The sequence below is a fragment of the Vanacampus margaritifer genome, chromosome 12 (genome assembly GCF_051991255.1).
Source record: "Vanacampus margaritifer isolate UIUO_Vmar chromosome 12, RoL_Vmar_1.0, whole genome shotgun sequence".
Classification (NCBI taxonomy): Eukaryota; Metazoa; Chordata; class Actinopteri; order Syngnathiformes; family Syngnathidae; genus Vanacampus; species Vanacampus margaritifer.
In genome coordinates, this window is record NC_135443.1 from 10,104,718 (window position 1) to 10,124,489 (window position 19,772).

Sequence of the window (19,772 nt, forward strand, 5' to 3'; positions counted from 1 at the left end):
TGGGTCGGTCCTTTCACAGAGGCTGCTAACCTTTTGGCAGCCACCAGCAAACTCCATTATCCTCTGCTGATCTGGGAGGACAATGTGCCCGAGCTGGGCTTTGAATGAAGTCCTACCACCAACAGTGTTCCCATTCAGTGGCCGGTTGGGAACCATCTTTTTGACTATTGTCCGAAATGTGACTCCCTACCCCCAGAAAGCAGAGCAGGAAAAGGGACAGGGGGAATATCTAAAGCCAATCCCCCTTCCTCTCCTCTCTCTTCCCTCTCTGAGCTCAAACCTCTCATTGCAGGGTGAGGAGAGAAGCAAAAAGGGGGCTGCTCAACACACCACCAGCTGAGCTCCACAAGGAGTCATTACAGGGGTCTAACATAGAGAGGATAGATCTGTGCTACCGGGCATCAAACCTTGGCTAACACCTTATCTGGGGCCCAGGCTGTATAATGCAGCTTACAGCCCATTGAGAACTGATCTGATAAGCCTTTTCCTCCGTGCCTCTTTTAACTGCTAAACGGTGTTTATCTCCAAAGTGCTTCAAGGCCTCAGGGGAACAATGCTGAGAAGGAACAGCGTTTTGCCAGCCAGACCCCAATGCTGAGACACATTAAAAACACACAGCTCTGTAGCTTGTGCTGTTGAGCAAAGCTTCTCACTACAAGTGGAAACAATTAGAGGCAACTCATTTTAAAATATTTTTATGCACGTTAATACGTATATGCAAAAAAAATAAAAAATAAAAAAATATATATATATAGAGGCAACTAATTTTCAATATTTTTATTCACGTTAATATGTATATGCAAATAAAAAAAATACATATATATATATATATATATATATATATAGGCAACTCATTTTCTAAATACTTTTATGCACGTTAATACGTATATGCAAAAAAAATAAAATAAATATATATGAGGCAACTAATTTTCAACATATTTTTATGCACGTTAACAAGTATATGCAAAAAAAAATAAAAAAAATATATATATATATATATAGAGGCAACTAATTTTCAAAATATTTTTATTCACGTTAATATGTATATGCAAATAAAAAAATACATATATATATACACACATATATATATATATATATAAATCTATATAGAGGCAACTCATTTTCTAAATACTTTTATGCACGTTAATACGTATATGCAAAAAAAAAAAATATATATATATATATATATATATATATGAGGCAACTCATTTTCAACATATTTTTATTAATGTTAATATGTATATGCAAATAAAAAAATACATATATATATATATATATATATATATATATATATATATATATATATATATATATATATATATATATATATATATATTAGAGGCAACTCATTTTCAAAATACTTTTATGCACGTTAATATGTATATGCAAATTAAAAAAGAAATACACACATATACATATATATATTTATATATGTATTTATTTTTTTAACTTTCCCAAAATGCCTATTGTGCATTGGAGTTTGTTTCTTTTTTCGCATCTATTCTGAGTGCTCAGCCTTATTCATTGGAGAACAGTTTTACATTACAACTGTGAAATCCAGGCATAAAAGCTCCTTTCGGGCACGCCATTATTTTCACACAAATATAGTCCATTGTCACAGTGCTGAAGTTAATTTGATCAACATTGAGGACATTTACCGTTTTTGTTCGCTGAAAAGGCTTGTTTCATGCTCATTTTCGGACCATTGAAAGGCAGTGATTGGCAGAAAAATAATGTTGCCTTTAACAATTCAAAGCAATTAGTTTCCCATGGGGAGGCAGTGGGCCACACTGGCTACCACACAGCGATGCTTTGTCATTTTATGGACGGTCATCAGTCAACTGTCAGAGTGTCTCAAAGAGCCCTACAACCTAAATGTTTCCCTTTCGGCTTTTCCCAGAACAACAGGCTGAAAGAGCACAGAGAGGCCGGCTAGTCTTTCGCCAATAGACATGTTGAGGAGCAAGAGGGGGGGACTGGATAATCGCAAGGAGATCCTTTATAAAGCCAGGATGAATTTATTAAAAATGACTAGTGTATGGGTGTCTTCATGTATGTATTATACTAAATGTTTTGACATGACTTACACTACAATTGTATACCTATTTATGTGTAATATTTACACATCAATTAATTTCCGTAATGCGTTGGGAAATCATTCTCCGGATCAAAAGCAGAACCAATTTGCTTTATCGGGCTCTAATTAACCATCTAGTATCTATTTATTTATTAAGTTATATAACTGTGTCTCAATGTAATTGCGTGTGACGAGTCACACTGGGGGTCTACTTCCTCACTCTGGGGGGGTCAGAGCTGAGGTTAATCTTTCTCCCACACAGCCATAGACAATCCATAGACAAATCACAATGCACTTTCAACACCTTATGAGAAATGTGTATTTCCATCATTATTTGTTTGCGATTTTAGGCAAGCTTTACTAAATTACCAAGTGTGGAAATTTAAAATTTATAACTTCAGTGATGCTTTTGAAAAGAATATGCATATGATATCCTATTTATTCATTGATTTATTTTTATTTATTTAAGAGATTGTTAGTTCATTGTATAAACTGAATAATTGTGCATGATTAAATGGTAATTACGTTTTCAACGCCATAAATTGCATATTGATTTTGGTCAGCCTTTAAGATTGGTTGACATTTGGTGCAGGCACGATTGGGTGAGCATATGATCAGATGGGTATATTTCAAACCATCCGCCCATCTTGTTCCGCTCTTCAAAACCTAAACCGTTCCTGGGCCAACCGAGAAACTTTAAGGCTCTATTTATGTTCCCAGGAAGTGGTCTTTTTTTTTTTTTTTTTTTTTTAACTGTGCATGGGTGGCATTTACTTTCTTTTAGTATTTTTGATAGACTTTGCACTGGGAGAATTGGGCGAAACAGGGTGCTTGCGCCGTTGTGGGATGGAAAGTAGGCCAATCGTAGCGGCTCCCCCTTAGCGTGATGTTGCGGAACAGGTATAGACTCCCTGTTCCGTACATGACATATTGGCACATGCTTAGTCAGGCAAACTGTAAAATTTCCCCTTACAGGTGACGTAGTCGGCTGTGTATGTGACGTTCGTATTCGGAGACCGCCTTGCACCCACGACTCTGCACCCTTAACTACAACAGACTGATGCGGAGTCTGCATTACACTGAAAAAAAATTACTCGTAGAATTTACCCAATAAATCTAGGGTAACAATTTGCAGCCACTTTAATTGGGTAAATATAAATTATACACTTTGGTTAAACGTCACATAAATTAGGAAATACTTTGCACGTTGGGTAGAGTTTAACTAACATTTCTGATAACATTCTACAACCAATTACTAATCATTATTGGGTAAAATATACTCAAATTTTTTTTTGTATACCACTACTCAAAATGAAGTACTATGTTGGACGTAACGTGTTATAAATGACAAAAAATGATTACATTAATATAGGAGAATGCAATTATTTCATCATAAAGAAATCAGTTTAAACAAATAGTCTTTATGAGAAACCATACGTACCGAAGCACGTATGTACCCTACGTATGTGAAAATACGTATGTGAAAATACGTACTAAAGTATTTTACGTACATATTTTAAAATGTATGCATCTACTCTGACGTTATGTTATAGGAAGAACCTCTCTTCCTATCACTACTTCCACTACTAGCATCATACATGGCTGAGAAGTTATTGTTTGAGAGACCATTTAAGGTTTCATGAAAAAAATGCCAAACATATTAAAAATACAAGCAGGAGCTAATCTAAATGGAGTACAGCGGATCACTGGCTTGGAAACAAAAGTTCAAAACATACACAGAGAAATTCTCCCATTCCATTGAAACATTTATTTAATTGTATAAAATAATTGTCAAATTTCCATCCCTAGTCCCTGACTGTTCTCAAGGCTCTCCCCCAGCGTCTTCAGTTTGTTGATACTGCTTTAATTGACTTATTTCCTAACCTCTGCTTGACCGTTGAAACATCCCACACAGCACACTCTCTCCTGTGTAGTGTTATTGGCGGAGTGGGCGTAGCCGAAGAGTTGTGTGGTGCGAACATGGGACGTGGGGAAGGCCTTCCCCGCAGTGTCAAAGGCCCTGTCAGGGCCACCCCTGACCCATTCAGAAAGATGTCACCAAGCACATTCTTCACAATGTTAACATTCTACCAAATTCTCCACATTTACTTACAATGGGTGACCGCGCACAGCCCAGCCATTGTGTGCAAAGTTGAATTTGCCTGGCCAATTTATGGTAAGTCATCTTGTCAATATCATCCTGACATGGCCCCCAGTTTCACCCTCTTAATCCCATATAGGCTGTCTATTACGTCCCAGTTTGGCTGTCAATCATGGCATATAATCCTAGGAAAAGTCAGTGAGGAATACTGACTGACTGGAGAGAATGAGAGAGAGGATTGTGGAGCTTCCTTTAATTCTTATATCTTTTGATAACCTGTCTGCATTTTGCAACATTGGATGTTTTTCGTGTCTTGATCGCATGCTTTTTTTTTTTTTTTTTTAGCTTCTTTTAAGTATTTGTTTTGAGAGCAATTTAGATGCTATGAGTATTAGAATGGTGGTATTTTAAGGAGCCTGGGAGCAGAGTTGGGGGGCCATATTATAAATTAGCGTCTGACCCCTGTCTTTGTGCGGCCCCCAAGGAAGGCCCTATGAAGACCCAAGCCCGAACCTCAGTGAGAACGGGCCTTGTGAAGAGGCTCTTTCAGGAGTGTCACTGCACGATGAATTGGCCAGGAGAAAGCATGTTTATAGACTGTGTAAAGGAGTGTGTCTTTGTGCTTGAATGTCAGTGACACTGTTACAGTTTGCCTGAATGAACTGTGATGACGAGGCTAATGGGGGCCCCAGCTCAGGGTGAGGGTCAGCCAGCGGGGGGTTGGAGGGCTTCTCTGGACCCCCCACTCTCAGAGCCTTTTCACACCCAGTAGCTGTAGCTAATGTTGCAATTCTTCGTGCCACACACAAAGGCGGAGGGGGAAAAAAAGTCAACTTTCACACCAGCGGGTCAGCATGAGTGCTTTAGGAAATGATCGTGTAAACAGAATGTTACCTTCTGACCTGTGGCTGATACCTTAGACCAGTAGACAAAACAGCCAAGCTTTGGGTATTAGACATGGCTGTTAGCTGGATAAAGCTAGAGAAAGTAGCCTTGAAAGACTCCTCAAGACATTAGAATACGTCACACAGCCCCATCTTTGATTTTGTGTTTAAGTTTGGGTTTCCATGGTTTTCATTTATTTTTTTTGCAGCAGCAGAAATCCCGGAGTTCTCACATTTGAAGCACTGCAATTGAAGGTGCAAATCTTAAACTTTTTTTGTTTTTGTTTTACGGCTAGCCCTCCATGTGGGTAAAAAGATCAACTGAGAAGCACTGTGCTTTTAAGTAGAGCTGAGTCTCTTTGCACCTGAATGTAAGGTCATTAAGAAAGAACATCAGTCCACTTTTAGTGTTGAGTGGCTGGTTACATATAAGGTGCGTTTTCATTACCTCCAGTTTTATGCAAAAGCAAGCTTTTGAAAAAACTCTCAAATATCGTAAAAAAAGGTTTTACGCTCTCATGAGGTGGTTTTTGAGACGTGTCGAAATAGAAGTATTTAGCAAAAGCGTAATGGAAACACTTTTTGCGCATTCCCTCTGTATATACTATATGTATGCACTTTTTTATTATTATTCCTACCCCTATATAACTTTATGAAATATTCTCAAACAATAATACTCCTTTTAAACATAATTCAAAACACAGTCTTATACAATCACCAATCAGTCAGCTTTATTTGTATAGCACTTTTTACAGACACAGTCACAAAGCACTTTTTTTTATTCCTACCCCTATATAACTTAATGAAATATTCTCAAACAATAATACTCCTTTTAAACATAATTCAAAACACAGTCCTATACAATCAACAATCACTCAGCTTTATTTGTGTAGCACTTTTCACAGACACAAAGTCACAAAGCGCTTTACAGGGTTAAAAACCGCACACATACACGTTCACACGCCAGTGGTAGGCTGCTGCCATGCAGGGAACAAATCGAGTGAATTGTCTTGCTCAAGGACACCAGTAGTGAGGATCGAACCCACAACCTCACGGATGGGAGACGGCCACTCTCCCGCTGAGCCATAACGTACAATTCAGTGGTGTAAAGTGCTTCACAATTTTTTTTAAAGCCGCCCCCCAATGTGTGGTACATGCTTAAAGGTATAGTCCGAAGCCTTGTCAAGGTAGAGTGAAATGTGATGTAGCTGTTCACACTGTGATCACATCACAAAACCTTTCGCATGTAAAAAGTCAGATCTGTATCACATATTAGCACATTTGGAATTAGCGACTATATTCAATCTACACTCATTAGCTCAATTAGCCTGGGTGCTCTTTTCCCTCCAACCCCTTGGGCTCATGTCAATTTAATATAATATAATGTTAAAGTTATAGCTGCATTCCTTGTCTTATTCCTTGACCTTTCTGCCCTTCACTCTCACTGCACTAACAGAGAGGAAGTGACCATGCATTAAGACAGGCAGCCACAACACAGCACCACCGAGAAGTGGCCTCTCACTTTACGGCCCCATAAATATATTGTTATCGCGGCCTAGGAAGTTCATGGTGAGATTTATCCACATGATTAGTAGTGATAGAGAGCCAAGCATTCTGAATCATTTTATTACACCAGAGGCTTTGACATTAGCTCTGTGGAAAACCTAATAAAAAGGTAGCAAGTTATTTGTAATTGGTAATTCATTTCATGTTATTTCCCAAAAGCACATTTTGCAACTTTTTTTTTTTTTTTTTTTACCTTGGGGTTTTGCACAATTAGGGCTACAATTAATTACAGTCATTCATTATACATCCCACTCATCCCTACTAGGGTCGAGTAATGGAATTGAATTGCGATGGCGATTAAACAAAACTCATCGTCGTTGATAATTTCAAACGTGGGCTGTGCTGCAAATCTAAATAAACACATTCTCAACCAGTGGTCAGCCAACCACTAGGTGGCGAACACATGGTCAAGGCTTCATAAAGTCGCCAAAATAACAAACCAGCGCACACTGCAGCTGGAGCCAAAATTCACTCTGGACTGATGAGAGCGAGTCTTGTCCTGACACTTTTGCTTGTTGAGAACAACACTGATGTTTTCCTGAACATAATGAGTTGTGGTTGATGATGATAACAATAATGATCAAAAATAATTGTGATTATCTTTCGACTATAAACCATTTGGGATGTTTGTTTTTCTCAGACCAATACCTGTACGAGATATATCCCAACATTCTTCTTTAAAATGGCATGACATTTTCTATTCTTCTCATTTCTTGTTCCTGATTGTAAAACGACTTATGGTATGGTAAAAAAATGTTCCATGACATTTTTTTAATAGTAAAGGTAAAGGTCTGAAAACACTGATCTAGTGCACAACTATAAAGGCAGTCAGTCTTTCGAAGCTGACATTGCACGGTGGTAAATTCAGAGCTATCTCTGAGACACATCTTCGTATGGTTCAGGTCAGTGTTCTCCACTTTAGATCAAAGCGAATTTATTTCAAAACTGATCAGCTTTGGGATCAAAGCAGGTTATCAAAGGAAGTGATCAATATCTCCACAGTCAAATGTGCCTTAACCTGTTCCATGAGGACATGGAAATGCCCCCCCCCCTCCCCTCACACACACACACGTTCTCCTGCTGCATGTCGTAGTAACGTCATTATAGTCTCCCTCCTTTGAAAATACAAACAATGCTCTCTAATATTTAGGTTACTTCATTTAGCTTCTTGAGATTAATGAAAATGTAGTGTCTGAAACACTGAATATACTTAAAGTCTTCCGTTCTCTGAGGTTGAAGTGTTAAGAGCTATTGCACATTATTTGCAGTCGATTTAAGTGCTATAAATCTGCTTTGAAGGAAATTATTATATTATGTATCTTGTCTTCCATCTTTTTAATGTTCAGCATATTTTTTATGCTGGTATACACAAATAACACCCTTGCATTGAGCCAGACTAGAAAAAGATTGGGAAATATATCTCATGCAAACGTCTTATCAGAGTAATCACACCACAAGGTGGTGCTGTGACCTTCATCATCTAACTACTTCCTGCTCATTATATCCTGCCAATCAACTGGTGGTCATGTTTTGCAGGATCACGGACCAGCGGTTCGAAAGGATGCCATATTTTGTCTTTGGGGATTTTAACTTCAGGTTGGACTCGAAACAGGTTATTGAGGTGAGTGCTCTTCTATTGAGTCAGCAATCAACATGCTAAACGGGCTAATTGTGTGAATACGTCTGTGTGAAATATGGACCTAGCTGTCTCATAATACACTCAATTCCCGCAATGTGATGTCCTATCAAACTAATTGTGATATGTGTGTGTAAGAGAGAGAGCGGGACTGCAATATAAAGTAGTAAAAGTGGTTTAATAGCACTGTCTCTTTAGACTTATGACTCATTAAAGGTTTCACTGTGGATGGCCCAGCTGTGTTTGCTAACTGTGCCTCCAAGTGCATTGTTATGTTATGCCGCCATTCACTGCTCTTTCTCTGCCCCCTTCCTCTCCTGCACCCTCCCTTCCTTCACATGGTGCAAATGAGGCCAGCCAAGAGGCAAGGTAGTGCAGTCATTCAGCATTCTAAGAGGGGGGTTAGCTGCATCACAAGTCATAAAGGCACACTGGAGACTAGGGGTGTTCGTCGATAACAGAGTGGGAGAGCTCCTTGTTGCGCGATCCTCTCCCTCCTCTTGACTACAATGGCTTTCGAATCAGTGGCCCTGTTCAAGGTGTGGGCATTGTTCGTTTCAACCAGAAGGCCATTCATGAGAGAAAGGAGGAGGGGAAGCTTTCTGAATGGAGGGTTTTTTGCTCAAATGGCTTAGGAAGGACTTCACTCTGTGTGGTACGCATTGGTGAGGACCATCTGCAGGGTCGTCATCACGCCACTAGGAGGCCTGCAGATCACCTCGGAAAGTGGACAATGCCTTGCTCTTGTTTCAGTCGCCAATTTCTCACCAGATTGTCATGGTTCCCCAACATATGACTTGGTCATGTTGACCGGGGCGATGCCTCAGCCAATATGACTGCCGTTAGTATCGCTCATATTCGGTGTTGGTGTGACTGTGTACCATGAAGTACCTTGCCTAAGGACCCACCTGGATGTTGCCATTTGCCCTCACTGGGATTTAATCAAATCTGGATGGATGGATGGAAGGAAGGAATCGGTTTTATGGTCACGGTTTTATGTTCGTTCCATTTTGTGTCTTCTCTAGTTAGCTTAAAAGTGAAACAATATGTTAACAGCATTATTGCTATTTGCTGTTTTTGTTATTGTAATGTTATTTAAATTATTATTGTTTTTCTGTCTATGCTAGTGTCATATTGCGGAGCCCCTAAGGTGACATGGTAGGGGGGAAAAAAATAATTTATTAACTATGCATTTAAAAAAAAAATATATATATATATATATATATATATATATATATATTATTACTATCTACCTGATTATAATCATACGTGAATGAACTCGGCTCCAGCTGCACCAACATGGCAATTTCCGGCAAGTTATAATTCCATGTCGTCTGTTTTACAGTATGTACCTTGCATTGGAAAGGTACTCGGTCACGATATCTTCAGTGTAACAACTAGCGTCATAACTGGAGAAAAGCCTCCGAGGCAGGGCACGACTCGCTGCAATATGATTGGCTGCTGTGTCACCGGAAGGCTGTGATGAATCATGACTCGCTGTACACTGTAACAGTCACATAACAAAAGGCAAAAATCTATATATACAGTATATATATATATATATATATATATATATATATATATTTAAAGTTCAATATGCTAAGATCTAGTTTAACGGTGAATGATATATAGTGGAGGAATATTGTAAATCACGTGTATTTGCTTCACAGTCCATCAGCGGTATTGATACATAGCCTCAAAGTTTATGCAGTACATTTGATTTTGGTTTTGTAATTAGGTTGCATTAACTTGCAGATCACGTGAATGTGTCTCTTTGGAGATAATAAATCCAACTCAAGGATTCTCAACAGAAGTTTGCACAAACAGTGGGGCCATTGAGAAGTCAATGATTGCGATTAACTGTCATCTGGTGCATATTTAGCTTGTCACACTAATTATTTTCAGATAGATAGATAGATAGATAGGAAAAGTACGAAACATATATAAAATTTTTTTGCTCTTATTTTAATACAGAAATAAAATAAAAGTCAATTGTAGTGCACTCTTCTGGCAATATTAACGTTTGCCTCTCAGAGTGGAATTAAAAATCCACATGGCGTATTGGGGGAAGATTTTCCCCAGTCTTGTCAGTAGAAAAGGGCAGTGACAGCGGATCATTCCTGAATTTGCTCCTCTGCCTGGAGATGGTGCTGTGCAGTGGGTGCTGTCGATTGCATCTGTCTCTTTGTTGACCGGTGGTAGATTTGTGTTGAGGTCATTTTTTGGAGCATTAGTGTTTCATGGTGGAAGTTGAATATCATCTGAGCCTCTCAGTGCTACACCTGCGCACCAATCTAGATAACTCTCCACATGTTTCCTTTCTTGTCCATTCTGCTCTGTGGTAGGTAAGCACAAACCCACTCCTTGTCTCTACCACACTGACATGCTGTTTGAGTGTGGTCGGGGTCATGACCCCTTTTCCAGGGATGTGTAAGGCTTGCATCAGTATGTGTCCATCTCTACACCCTCCCCTCTACGCTGTTCCTTTCATATGCACCTTGGCCCCCATTCACAAACACATTCACATCCAGGGTGAATACACACACACACTCATCCAAACTAATTTGTTAAGGCCAAAAGACTCTTAAGAAATACACCCACTTTAAGGGGGTGTGGCACTAGTAGGAAGTAAAGTTGTGGACAAATACACTCTCAAACAGAGAGATCATTTCTCTTCATCTTAATGAGTGTTCCTCAAACATATTGACCATTTAGTGGCAACAAAAGAAACAGCTGATGATGTCATCTAGGTGCCATTACAGAAGATACGGCTCTTCAAATAAACCCGTCCAACGCAGTGGTCAACTTGTCTGATTTAACAGTGACCTACGTATTAGCGACAGAGAGAGAGCTGTGATGTCACCGATAAACAGATGGGTTGCAACCACGGCACAGGATGTAACTCACAGCCACTAGGCTGTTTTAAAGGCCTCTAATGACGATTAATGTCAACTGGACAATTAGTGCACATCCACCAAAGTGTTTAACCGGATCGATCGCCCGTCGTATCTGAAGACGCACGCAGGCTGGCTCTCATTTTCACTGTCTCGTTTTCTGGCTCTATATGACCTCTCCTGTGCAGATCATAGAAAACTGTTAGTTTGATTGTTTTTAGATACAGCAAACTAAATTTCACCACATGATTTTTGATTGATTGTTGGACAATATTACACACATTTGGTGGGAAAATGCTCGTGTGCGTTTGTCTCCAGCTGCAACTCCGCCGCTTCTCTTCCCCATTGTTGGCCCACTCTGGTTGACTTGACTGCGGACAACCACTAGACACTCCCCTGACACCTGTCCTTACTTGTGGTGGGTGAAAGGAACAGGAGATATTTGTATTATTGTGTACAAAGAAGGAGGTGGGTTTGGAAAGAGACAGGCTTATTATTGTCACAGGATAAATTCCAGGTGGCAAATTCCTTGCATGCTTTTGCGACAGGATCAGTAACCAAAGGCCTAGGGTGGCCCCCATTCTCTTCAGCCTGGGCAACCCTATTAATTGTGTCAGACACAGGGAATTGGTTTCAATTGACCCCCATTCAGCGGCCCTTTGACTGGCGGACAAAGGACACAGCCACGTGGAGACTAATGTTAGGGCTGAGCAGCCTGGAACCCGTCCAGTCCCCACCAACCCGCCTCTCCTCATGCTTCGGCTTGATCGTGCTTTGCATCAGTGCTGATGAAACAGCAAAGAGGCCGTTTTGAACTTTTTGAAGATGATTCTGGCTTGATGTGTTTTCTGTTGTTCCTTTTAAACCTTCATCACGCAATATTCAGTCTGGTGGAGATTATTCAGATGTCAAATGTAGCTGTACAGACGCTCCCCTACTTACGAACATTCGAGTTACGAACAACGGTACATACGAACATGTCTGCGCGCATGCGCGCATGTCAAAAAATGTTCGGAAAGAGATGCTGTAAGTTAGATTTTTTATTGCGCACCTTTTTCCGAGTACTGTAGTGCTTCTTTCCGCCGCTAATACCGACGCTTGGCGCTGTGAGAGCTCACCCAGCATTGGAGGCTCAGCAACGTGTCGAGGAGGGGGAAGAAGAAGAAACGCCTGTCGCTCATAGATAAAGCCATCGCACTCTTCGAGCAGCAAGACCCAAATATTGAACGTTGCACAAAGGTTACAAATCAATTGAATGATGCCATACAGTGCTACCGCATCATTTATGATGAAAAAAGAAGAAAACTGTGCAATCGTAGTTAGATCGCTTCTTTCGGCCAGTTTCTAGTAAATCCTCCAAGGAAGATACTCATCAACCCTCATCTTCTTCTCCTCGACCCTCAACTTCTTCCTACATTGAAGTTACGGAGGAGGAAGTAACTTTTGAAGCCCATTCCAGCGACGACGAAGAACCTCTCATGATATAAAATCCTCCTCTTCCTCCTCCTCCTCCTCCATCAAATCCTTAAGCATCGAGTACATCTTCCAAAAGTAAGTTAAACTTCATTTTATTTATCTTATTACGTACATGTACATACTGTGTGTGCCTCTCGCTCTCTCTCTCTAACATACGTAGTACAGTACTGTTCATATTCTCTTTAAACATAAATTATAATACAAAATATAGCACTGAAGCAACTTACGAACAAATTCACCTTACGAACGATCGCTCGGAACGTAACTCGTTTGTAAGTTGGGGAGCGTCTGTATTATGTATTCATCCAGACTGGAAATTGTTGACAAAATCCAGATTGATTGATTCATTGATTGATTGATTTTGAAAAGCCCCCACTTGTCTATAAAAGGCCCTAGTTGTCAGAGCGAAAACCAAGAATCATGTCAAAGGAACTTGTCTGTAGACCTCCAAGACTGGATTTTCTTAAGGCACAGATCCGGGGAAAGGATACAGAAAATTTTTTGCTACTTTTAAGCTTCCACTATCTACAGTGGTTTCCATCATCCGTAAAAAGGAAAAAGTTCCAAACTAGCAGGACTCTTCCTAGAGATGGTCTCCTGTCCTAAACTGAGCAGTCCAGGGGGAAAAAGGGCCTTAGTCAGGTAGGGGACTATTGTCACTCTGTCAGATCTCCAGTGTTCCTCTGTGGCGAGAAGGAGAACCTGGATGAAAACTGGATGAAACAACCCTAAGCACACAGCCAAGGTAATGAAGGAGTGGCTTTAGGACAACCAGCCAGAGCCCATATTAGAATCTGGTCGAACATTTGAAAAGGGTTGTGCGCTGACGCACCCCATCCAACCTGATGAAAGGTGCTGCCGCACCAAGAGACACAACTGCCCAAATGCTCAAAGCCAGCAAACTACAAAGCAGATTCCCACCAGCACAAGCTACCCCAGGTGGCTTAGCAATCCGTACCATAGATGTACAGTAATTTACAGTACCATACAGTTAGGGATGTATTTATGGCTTAAAGTACTGTTAATATACCCCATATAATCACTTTTAGTCCATCAATTCTAAGTGTGAAGTCACTATGCATGGCCTATCCATCACAAATTGTGGGTCCACTCGACTGTAAAACATAAAAAACTATAAAACACACCGCCTTCTGATAACAAGCGAGCATGGCCCCGAGCCATTCAGCTGCAGCTAAATAGTCTGCGTGTTCGCTTGCTGCGCTACTGTCAGGTAATCAGAAATTAGAGCATACTTTTATTATGTATGCAGATTTGATTTGAGTGATTTAGTGTGTTTTCTCAAGACACTACTACCATTATGAAACTCCTTGCAAGGGGATTTGACATTTTTACGTAATGCATGGTGAACAATATTAGGTCAGAAGTTCTGCAAGATACTAGTAACACGTTAAAGAAATGTACTCACAAAAGCATTGCTAAGCAGCAGATCTCAGTAGCAAGTTCATAAATGACCTTGAAACCAATATTCCAGCTGAGAGCAATATATCCTTTCTATTTACACATAAATGCTCCAGACCCTTTTTTAAATGCAATTAGAAAGAAGTATAAGATGTATTCGAGGGATGAGCGAGTGTGTGCATGTTTGTGAAAGCTGTTCTTTGATGTGGCCTGTTGTCATGAATCAACGGCATTGATGACACGCTCAGGGCTCAATGCCGAGACTCCCGAGTATATTTAAAATCCCTCCTAATTAAACTTAATAGAATGTAAATTTAATATCTGTAGAGATTGTGTGCGAGCCTTCTCCAATTTATGGATTGATAAGAGGCCGGCAGGAAGGTTAATTGCTGACTTGATCTACTGTCCACATGACATGGCATGGGGGGTGTTTAAATCGGCCCGATCTGTCGCTACATGGATGGATTTCATTAGGCTTAGCTTGCCTCGCGCAAGAGACCGTTTTGAATTAGCACCTCCTGTCTGTTTTTGCTGGAATTGCATAGGGACAGACCGGGCATCAATCTCGTGTCCTTTGTCCTGCGTCTTTTCTCTTGCTTGAGCAGCATGAAATTAAAGGTGGGGCCCTTGACTAGCCCCTTTCTTAATGAATTGCCTGTAAAATGCCCTTTAATGATGGGTTAACATGATAGATCATTCATTTTGTACAGAGGGAAATTACTCATCACACACACACACACACAAACAAACTGCAGAGATAAAATTAAAAAAACAAATAAAAACAATGAGCACATGTATAAAGGCCATTCTGTCATTTTGTGTTTACTGCTAAATAACAAATAAAATAATAATAAAAAATATCATAATCACTTTTTCAGAGGATTGAGCAAGTCTGTATGAGCGTAAAATTCTGTACATCACCTACTGCAGACTTAAACAAATATCTGTGATATTGCAAACATGTTCATTAACTAGTTTATGGCCATTGTAGTAGCTGTTGAACCTAGACTGAGTAAATAATTGGTATCAGTAACGGGTAAGCAATTTTCCCTTTTAGCCCGTCTTTGACAAGCATGCGTGTTACTTGCTAGCTATAAATCAAAAGCCAGCGAGTGTAATTAAGTGTACACTACATTAGTCAGGCTAATTAATTTTGGGGGGCCATCCATCCATTAACCAGCGGGCCAGCACTGATTGGGCCTCTGTTCTGTGCAAACCCACCCCACCCTCCGCCACCTCAACACCAGGGAATTGACTTCCCTCAATTCTCAAAATACATTTATGTATTTTAAAACCCAAGGTTATAGAGACTATATATACCAGGGGTCACTAACCTGGTGCCCACTTGCACCAGGTTCTGGCCTGTTCTAAAAAATAGCTATCTAGTGATGGGGCATTGTGATTTCCTAGAAATGTTGTGGAAGTGATCATTTAAAAATATGGACATTGGGAGAGATTTGAAGAAATAAAGTGTTGATATTTTGTTTTGTAATTACTGTGAGAAATCATAAACATGTCTTCACATAAATATCATTTATTATTAATATAACAGTAAGATTATTAATGGTAATTGTAGCAAATGTATTTTAGAAGTGTATGTCAAACAGAGAATAGCTCTCAGCTTAAAAAAAAAAAGAAAGTTGGTCACCCCTGGTATATACTGTACATCAGTGGTGTCTAAACTCGGTCCTCGAGGGCCGGAGTCCTGCAGGTTTTGGATGTTTCTCTTCTCCAACACACCTGAAGCTCCTGCCTAAGCCTGATAACGATCCTGTTGATTGGAAAAGGTGCATTGGAGCAGGCAAATATCCAAAACCTGCAGGACTCCGGCCCTCAAGGACCGAGTTTGGACACCACTGCTGTACATGTATGTAAAACACACACTTGTCATCTACTTTTATAAGGACTGGGATAGTAATCGATTGAGTGATCATTAAGAATACGGTCAATTTAGTGGAATTGGTTGTTGACTAATTGTGTCTTGATACAATTTGGTCATTATAATGTGTAGTACCTTGTTGCAGCCAGGAGGGGCGCTTTTCATTGAGGTTCAACATGTTTTCGTTTAGTTCTGGGAATTTGAGCGATGGCAATCGCTACAGTGGCAACTGACATTGAAAAAGGAGTTAAGATGATTAAAAAAAAAGATTATCTTATTTTGATTCATATTGATTAATCTGTTCATAGATGATATTCATGAATAATACATAAAGTCGATAAAGGAAATATAGTCAAATGTATATCCTTAATATTTATAGTATTTTATTTCCTAATTCCGGTATCTATTGTAAAAGTGGACTTCTTGAGACAAGACATTAGGGCTTTTGTATGTATTGCAAGGTCATATTGGGTGGTATCGTATTTGTAGATTCTTTAGATGGTTTGCTTTAGCCTACCAGATTAGCTGTTTCTTATGTAAGACAACAATCCTGACACTATCTCAATCGTCTAAATGCAGGTAACTCCTCCCATTTACTGCACGGTGCAAGTTAAACAGGGTTATTAGCACCAGTCGTTTGACCCATGCCTGTTTATTGCCACATAGTTGATGCCAGGGATTTCTTAACAATACAATGAAGGCATATTATCTGGCTGGAACAGTCCAATCTATCACAATGAGGAACCATTATATCACAGATAACCCATCTGGATATAGAAGGAGACTATTCCCTCTAGACAACAGTGTCTGTTCTCTCTCTCTTTTTCTCTTCTCTGTTTGCGTTTGATGCTAATGAATACGGCGCTAAAGACACAGAGAAAAGAGTTCAGCTATGAGGGCTTAACTTGTGCGATGCAGCTTTGCTGGAAGTGATGTCCATATCATTAAAACGCTGGCAAAGAAAGAACAAGCAATGGCTTCTGTTGGTCCCGCTCATTAACAACAGGCCGTTTGAGCCCGGCACCAGCTATGCGATTGCCATTGTGTCCTTAGAGGCGGGGGCCTCTGTGACTGGCAGCTGGGAACACCATGCCAACTGCAAAGATGGTGTGACCGGCCAAGCCAAGGATGAGCGCAGAGCCTGGCACGAACAGGGCATGGGAGGGAGCACGGCCTTATAAGCTCTTGACTTGGGCCCAGTCAGGTGTATAATATCACCCTCCTGTTCTTCAGTACTGTACTGCTGTTTTCCTATGAATAGTTATAGCCATTCAGAGGACAAGGAAAGGAACTACCTTTGATAACCTAAACTTGAATATTTCCTTTTTAAACATAGAAAATTCAGTGTGAAGCGTGGATTCTGTCAAATGTTTTGTTATTATTATCAAAGAATTCTATGACACATTTATGTTAATTAGGAAAAAGACTTTATTAGGAAAACAACACGGTCGAAAGAGAGCCCCAAATTCCCTATTGGCACGAGGCAAGAAGGCCGCCTGGCCACCGAGGCCGACCACTCCAGCGGCTGTGTGCATCTCAGAAGGAACCAGGGAGCTCGCAATGATATAATGTTCACACTTCAGGGTGTGATACGATACGATATGATACGATACGATACGATACGATACGATACGATATACTTTTATTTTCCCCGTGGGGAACTTTTTCCTGGACTCCGTCCAGCTGCAGTTAACACTAAGGAAAAAACAACATAATAGAAAGAGATAAAATCAAAATTAAATAAGAAGTGCAGCAGTAGTTTTACAGTAAGAAAAACAACAGAATAGAGAGATAATTAAAATAAATAAATAATAATGTATATGTATATATATATGTATATATATTTAAAAAAAAAACATTTATTAAATTTTTTTAATTTATTTGTTTGTTTGTTTTTTTAAAAAAGGAGAGCAATGATGATGTCAAATCGAATGAACAATACTGAGCTCTGAGAAAAAATAAATAAATAAAAATAAATAAATAAATAAATAAATAAATAATAAATAAATAAAATAAATATATAAAAAATAAATAATACACACACACTCCTATATATATATATTGCACCACTTAGTTAATGTCGGTTATTAAGTAATTTGATGGATGTCGGCAGGAATGAGATATAGATATGAGATATATGATGCGTATTCAGATATTTTTTTGCTAACTCCCGTTTTTTTAATGTAGTCGTTCACATAACAAAAACGAAGGTGCTTTTTGATGCATTTGTGGCAAAATTACTTTGTGCTTGACCTGACTGGCGCCCCCATATATCGATCAGTTCTAAAGCGTATGTTTTTGGCCACTGTTTTCTGCTCCCTCGTCCGCCATTGTTTTTGGCATCTGTCCGTTTTGTTGAACAATTGTGACGTTGTTTTTTGATGATATATTGTAGGTTGGATGGGCACGAGTTGAGCGCCGAGACTGCAGTCGAATCAGATACAAGTCAAATTTTTATGCACACGAGAGAGGCCGGATTCAGTTAAGAAGAGAAAAAAAAAACCCGAATTGTTCTGTTCACATTGACATGAAAAAAATCTGATACATGAATTGGGCAAAACTAATCAAACTGCAGCATTAACATACACTTAGACAAATTTGGCAAACTATCCAGCCCAGGATTTTTTAAAAAGTATTCTTTCTTTCCTTCTTTCTTTCTTTCCTTCTTTCTTGCTTTCTTGCTTTAAGCCTTTGAGTCCTCATGTTCAGTTTTCTGTTTCAGCCAAGAGGGTTTATTTGGTGCATCCCTAATATTAATTTAACGATCATTGGCCATTATATCTTTCTTTGTATCCAAACTTTTTTCTTCCAAAGAGCCACATAGAGAAAAATCAAAGGATGCAAGGGCCATTTTGATGATTTGTTTCTTTATCAAGCACACCAAAATCAGTCAATCAAGCAGTTGCATGGTTGTTTGAACAGCTTTCTATAAGACCAATGATTTAGGATTTTACAAAAATTTGGGGGTGGTCAAGACCTTGTAACCCACCAGAAAATATTAGCCCCTGCACTGAACAGCAGCCAAATCCTACAAAACAGGAGCAGTCTGTTATAAACTGACCATTTTTCAAGCTGTTACTTGGGAATCATTCATTTGATATATTCACAATTTGGACCTTTGACACAACAGATTTTTGCTCGTAAAAAATGAATTATCTTTATTCACCACAGTGTTATGAAAAGAAATGTTGTTGCTTAATTGTAAATCGTTCATTTGCATATTTAGAAGAGCTGTACAATATATGAAACAGTTAGTGCCAGATGCCATTTTTAGTATAAACCGCGGGCCTCTTAGAAAATGGATGGCGGGCCACAAATGGCCCCAGGGGCCATAGTTTGGACACCACTGCTGTACAGTAGTTGATCAAATTGGCTCCAACTCATTATTAAGCTAAGGTTTACTACTTTGCTTTTTCCAAAAACGAAATTTTGGAGATGCTTCCAAAATAATGCACCGACTGTCGGGGGGTTGTGCACGCGCATGTGCACACAGCATCCCCTTCGCTGTCTCCAGCATTGTGATCATTTGAGTTTGCTCTATGCATATGCAAAGAGGCAGTCTGTAAAAAAGAGAGGCTACACATGGCTGCTCACTCAACAAGTCAGCCACAATTCCTATTCACTTGAGCAAAACATTTACCTCATGGTGTTTTAATGGCTTGAATTCAAGCCTTTGCAAAGTGCGAGAGGACAATGACGAGTAATGAATAAATTGTCTTTGATTGTCAAACTCAAATTGATCGGCCTATCAACTTTGTTTCCCTGTGTGTACTTAATGTCATCTTCATCAGTGCTGCTTCCCTGGAAGGGTCCAATTGTTTTACAGCTGTAAACTCAGTG

The 19,772-nt window shown here is 39.5% G+C and overlaps 1 protein-coding gene across 2 annotated transcripts in view; it reads left to right on the plus strand.

Moving 5' to 3' along the window:
* inpp5a (inositol polyphosphate-5-phosphatase A) overlaps positions 1-19,772 on the plus strand; it is a 143,817-nt gene that overhangs the window by 81,532 nt on the left and 42,513 nt on the right. For both annotated transcript variants that reach the window (XM_077582250.1, XM_077582249.1), the window contains exon 9: positions 8,165-8,249. In XM_077582250.1, coding sequence (XP_077438376.1) covers positions 8,165-8,249 — 85 coding nt within the window. The remainder of the gene's footprint in view (positions 1-8,164; positions 8,250-19,772) is intronic.